Source organism: Sinocyclocheilus rhinocerous, unplaced genomic scaffold (assembly GCF_001515625.1).
Source record: "Sinocyclocheilus rhinocerous isolate Xijiao unplaced genomic scaffold, SAMN03320098_v1.1 scaffold1055, whole genome shotgun sequence".
NCBI lineage: Eukaryota > Metazoa > Chordata > Actinopteri > Cypriniformes > Cyprinidae > Sinocyclocheilus > Sinocyclocheilus rhinocerous.
Window position 1 is genome coordinate 441,613 of NW_015658727.1, and position 6,094 is coordinate 447,706.

Sequence of the window (6,094 nt, forward strand, 5' to 3'; positions counted from 1 at the left end):
CTCGCTCGCTCTCTCTCTCTCTCTCTCTCTCTCTCTCTCTCTCTCTCTGACTGACAAATGCTGCTCAACTGGGATGTTGGCGTAAGAATTTCAGTTGAAACGTCAAAGTACTTTATTTGCACGATTGTTGTACATACAATATTGTTAAAGCATAAGATATAAAAAAGCATAAAAATATATAATAATAATAATAACAATGTAGCCTACCCTACAATAAAATATGCAAGAGCCAGCTCCATTTGCGTTTATATTAATAGTTTGCTAGCGATGTGTAGCCTACTTGTTGATGCATGAACCGCGAACAAGGATTTGTGCTTGTAAAACATGTTCACCTGTTGTAAATGTGTTTATTGGCCATCGGCAGTAGATTAATCGATCAATAGGCCTATGTCTAAAACCTGCGGAACGACGAAGCCTTGATGCTAAAGATGGAAGGTATTATAAGCATATGTTACAAATGTTTCTATCCCACTGTATGTGAGTTATTGTGGTTATATTATAATAAGAGTGATGATGCAGGTTTTAATGTAGCTATTGACATATTGGACCTTGGACTATGAATTTACCTCAACAAGCGCGACAGTGCCCTCTAGTGGTCAAACTCATGTCCATGAGATTAAGAGTGCTGCAAACGGCACAATATTTGAGTCTAGAGATACAGTCATGGCCAAAAGTTTTGGCAGTGACATTAATTTTGTGTTTTGCAAAGTTTGCTGCTTCAGTATTTGTAGATTATTTTTCCACATGTTTCTATCGTATACTGGAAATCAATAAGCATATCCCTTTAGGAGGAGACGGTCCTGGTGCTTGCTGGACACTCTGGGATGTCCTGAAGACTTCTTAACTGCAGTCGAACCTCTCTACTTGAAGTTCTTGATGATCTGGTAAATGGTTCTTTCAGGTGCAATATTCTTTGTAGCAATTTCCTTGCATGTGAGGCCATTTTGATGCAAAGCGATGATGGCTGCATGTGTTTCTTTGGAGGTAACCATTGCTAACAAGAACACAATGATTGGAAGCACTTCTTCCCTCCACAAGGATTTGTGCTTGTAAAACATGTTCACCTGTTGTAAATGTGTTTATTGGCCATCGGCAGTAGATTAATCGATCAATAGGCCTATGTCTAAAACCTGCGGAACGACGAAGCCTTGATGCTAAAGATGGAAGGTATTATAAGCATATGTTACAAATGTTTCTATCCCATTGTATGTGAGTTATTGTGGTTATATTATAATAAGAGTGATGATGCAGGTTTTAATGTAGCTATTGACATATTGGACCTTGGACTATGAATTTACCTCAACAAGCGCGACAGTGCCCTCTAGTGGTCAAACTCATGTCCATGAGATTAAGAGTGCTGCAAACGTCACAATATTTGAGTCTAGAGATACAGTCATGGCCAAAAGTTTTGGCAGTGACATTAATTTTGTGTTTTGCAAAGTTTGCTGCTTCAGTATTTGTAGATTATTTTTCCACATGTTTCTATCGTATACTGGAAATCAATAAGCATATCATATGCTAGTCAATATTTACAGTGTTGACCCTTGTTCTTCATAACCTCTGCAATTCGCTGTGGCATGCTGGATATTAGCTTCTGAGACAAATCCTGACTGATGGCGATACATTCTTGCCTTATTAGTTCTCGGAGTTGATCACAATTTGTGGGCTTCTGCTTGTCCACTCGCCTTTTGAAAACTGACCACAGGTTCTCTATGGGACTGAGATCCGGGGAGTTGCCTGGCCATGGATCCAAAATTTCAATGTAATGATCTTCGAGCCACTTCTTTATCACTCTTGCTTTGTGACATGGTGCTCCATCATGCTGGAAAATCGGATCATCACCAAATTGCTCATGGATCTTTGGAAGAAGTCGATCTTGCAGGACGTTTTGATACATTCTTTATTCATGGCAGTGTTTTTGGGCAGAATTGAGAGAGCCCACTCCCTTAGTTGAAAAGCAACCCCACACATGGATGGTCTCAGGATGCTTCACTGTTGGCACAACAAAGGACTCATGGTAGCATTCACCTTTTCTTCTCTGAACAATCGATTTTCCAGATGTCCCAAACAGTCGGAAGGGAGCTTCATCAGAGAAAATAACTTTGCACCAGTCTTCTGCTGTCCAATCCTTGTACTTCCTGCAGAATTTCAGCCTGTCCTTGAAGAGAAGGGACTTCTTTGCTGCCCTTCTTGATACCAGGCCGTTGTCCAAAAGTCTTGTCCTCACTGTGCGTGCAGATGCTCTCACACCAACCTGCTGCCATTCCTGAGCAAGCTCTGCACTGCTGGTGACACGATTCCATAGCTGACTCCTCAGGAGGAGACGGTCCTGGCGCTTGCTGGACACTCTGGGACGTTCTGAAGACTTTTGCTGCCCTTCTGTTAATGTTAGCTGGTCATTTTGTTTCAGGATCAAAAAACAGTGAAATTTGTTTTTTTGTGAAAAGTTAATTTTTTGGCCAATGAAGCTTTTAGCAATTATTTCAAATGCATCTGATCACTCTACACAATAATCTAGAAACAATGTGAATGAACACCACAACAGCTTAAGCTGCAAACTTTGCAAAACACAAAATTTATGCCACTGCCAAAACTTTTGGCCATGACTATACAGTAAGTGTTAACAGGGATATAAATGGCATATTTGCATTTAAAGGGTTAGTTCACCCAAAAATGATAATTAGCCTGTGTTTTACTCACCCTCGAAGCATCCTAGGTGTATGTGACTTTTTTCTTTCAGACGAATCCAATTGGAGTTATATAAAATATTGTCCTAGCCCCTCCAAGCCTTATAATGGGGGTAAGCGGGTGTTCGGTTGTCAACAGTTCAGAAGACGTATTCATATTTCAAACGTAATAAACACTTTTCTCTCACTTGCGGTATTCTGTCATATGCCGAAGGCGTTACGGCGGATGACGAAGGACATCAGCGTTGCGTGATTAGTGACAAGTGCGGAGAGAGAACAAAACAAAACGCCCGTTTTGTTTCAATTCGATTTCAATATAAGCCAAGAAGAGACTGGTTTTCCAAAGTAAGGAAACTTTGTTTCCTTTGCTCCTGCATTTCTCAGAGGCGCGCGCACGACGCCTACGTCAACCGTCTGCATGTCTACAAAAAAGTGTTTATTATGTTAAATATGGATATTTATCTTACAAAAATGCATGGATTCACTACAGGAGGCCTTTATTCACCCCCGGGAGCCATGTGAGGGACATTTTATTACAGATGCACGCACTTTATTTCACGTCTTCTGAAATGTTGACAACCGAACACCTGCTTACCCCCATTGTAAGGCTTGGAGGGGCCAGAACAATTTTAATATAACTCCGATTGGATTCGTCAGAAAGAAGAAAGTCATATACACCTAGGATGCTTCGAGGGTGAGTAAAACACAAGCTAATTTTCATTTTTGGGTGAACTAACCCTTTAAGGTCAGTAAATACTGGAAAATCATCCCAATACATAGCCTAGATACTCAACATACAGATTCACATCCACATTAATTCAACATTACTATACTTTCATGTTTTTTTAGGTAACAATAGTGGCACCATTGAAAATTTATTTGTCTTGCACAGTTATTAAATGTCGCCACATAGATCCGCTGGGGTTTTGCATATAACAAAATTAATAGTGTGTCTTTGTCACTCAAATCGTTTCTCGTCACTATTCGAGATTTTGAATATTGTTTCCCCCCAGATATTAGGGAAAGACCGAGAGGATAGAAACCAAACAGCTCGCAAGTTTCTGAGTCTGTACAAAGCTCATGAATATTTAATGAGGTAAACATTGAGACAGATTGTGATAGGTTGTCCTTTGCTAACTCACATTGCCTAGCACAAAATGTATGAAGGTATTTTTGGTGCAAAACAACCGAGTGTCCGTGACAGCAGAATTTGTAGTTGTAGAGAATAGCCACACATGTGTATCAGTAAATCTGAAGTCACAGACAAAAGTTGCAAACTTGTAGAATTTTTTTTCTCTTCCACAAACACAACACAACAGTTACAATTCTACAAGTTTGCAACTTTTGTCTGTGACTTCAGATTTACTGATACACATGTGTGGCTATTCTCTACAACTACAAATTCTGCTGTCACGGACACTCGGTTGTTTTGCACCAAAAATACCTTCATAAAAATGCGTTAGGATGGCGTTGAAAACATTTTTTTTTTCTTTAAATATTGTTTGTAAAGATGTATCCAGATATTCCATCATAAAAGTTTTAGAATTGCCATTAAATTTCTTATACATTTCTGGCACCTGTTTCTATTCTAAAATTCACTTTTGATGAAAATACAAATCGATTAGAGGATGGAAACCAAACAGTATGAAAGTTTCTGCGTTTGTGCGAAGCTCATGAATATTAAATGTGGTAAACACTGAAGCAGTTTGTGATTACAAACTGTTTTGATAAAGAACTCGTTGTAACATCCCCTAGCACTAAATGCGTTAAAATGACATTAAACAATTTTTAAAATATTTGTTGGCAAAGAAGGCATATTCAAATATTACAACATAAGTTTTAAGAATTGCCATTGATTTTCTTATAAGTTTTTGGTACCCTGTAGATCCTATCCTAAAATTCACGTTTAATGAAAATTTAAATCAAGTGCAGATAAAATGTATTTAAAGGGGTCCTATTATGCTTTTTCACTTTTTCAACTTGCCCCTGATAGGACCCCTTTAAATCATTCTCATCTTGGAACCGAACAGTCCATCAAACGCAGTTTTCCTCCTACAGGTTTTAGGTTTAATGTGGCCCACTGTGGGGTTCTGGCTTTAACCTTGTACTCACTCACTCCACGCTGAATAGAGATATTGACAGCAAGAGTAGCTGATGACTCCCCTACTGCTCAAGTCAGCAATTACTGTCAGTTCACAGAGGGAAGATGAGTGTTGATTTGGGAAGAAAGAGGCATTTAAGAAGACCCGCATGCACAGGCATCCAATTAGCAAAGACATTAATTGCTTTGCCAAATTCTGGGCAGGGTATCGAAAGGTTTCCAACCACGCTCACAAAGAGGCTTTTGTAATTAGCTGCAGTGAGACAACTGTAGTAAACATTGAAGTAGATAACACACCAAACCACTAACACTAAAAGAATGTTTAGATAGAGTACTGTTGCAAAGAAATTAAGTGAATATTGACCCCATTCACACGCTCTCCATTTGCACTCAGTGCCCTATCTTCCCTGTCATTTCAGTGTATTCACAAGGTTGATTGCCATGACCTGTCTCTTGCTGCTAATGTCAGGTGATTAACATTTATCAGTCTTTGGGCAAGACCTTTCTCCTGAGGAGACGTTTCAACAGCCTGCTCTTTTCTAGCATCCTCTGACAACGTTTCTCTCATTACCGGCTTCAGCACATATATGCAAAGTACATGTCAGTGATGGTTAAGCCTGTGATGCCTGCTGTAATTTATTATTCAAATAGGCAGCTGAATGTTTCCTTTTTGCTCTAACAGGAGCTTCACACAGCTCATGCAGTTTTATGGGAGCAGTTTCTGTGATGCTAAAGCCAACATGAAAACATATTTTGCGCTGTTTACATGCTTCATACATGTTTCTGTTTTTTTTTGTTTTTGTTTTTTATGAGTGATTTGTTTGTACATGGTATTTAAAAGTAAATTCTTAATGTATAAAATCAAGTTGCATCCTACTTTTTTCTTTTTTTCTTGTTGAATATTGTTGCATAACCGTTCAATAGTTTGGGGTTGGTAGGATTTTTTTGTTTGTTTTTTTTTTGGAAATTAGCATCTTATTCTCACCAAGGCTGCATACATTTTTTACTGCTTGTCCTTTGTATTTTGTCATTTAATAATTTTTATAAATGTGTATATCTGTTTGTAGAACATCCCATACAATGTTATGCTGTGTAAACAATGTTTTCTGTGACCCAGACAAGCTTTTATTATTGAATGCAGTGACCATAAATCCTGTGATGATTGATATAACCATCCATGTGATATTATAATTATAACAGTTGTTCTTGTCATCAGTTTTTAGTAGCAGTCATCGGTCAAATTAATTTTGATGGAACGAAGACATAATTGAGATTTCTGTGTTGGCTGGGATTTCAATCTGTTTAT

General features: G+C 38.4%; 1 protein-coding gene across 1 annotated transcript in view; it reads right to left on the reverse strand.

Moving 5' to 3' along the window:
- Positions 1 to 5,356, reverse strand: part of LOC107722808 (transmembrane protein 132C) — a 152,447-nt gene extending 147,091 nt beyond the window's left edge. Inside the window, 1 exon segment of the mRNA XM_074560119.1 lies at positions 5,235 to 5,356. Within this exon segment, the coding sequence (XP_074416220.1) occupies positions 5,235 to 5,356 (122 nt within the window).
- Between the last annotated feature and the right edge of the window lie 738 nt (positions 5,357 to 6,094).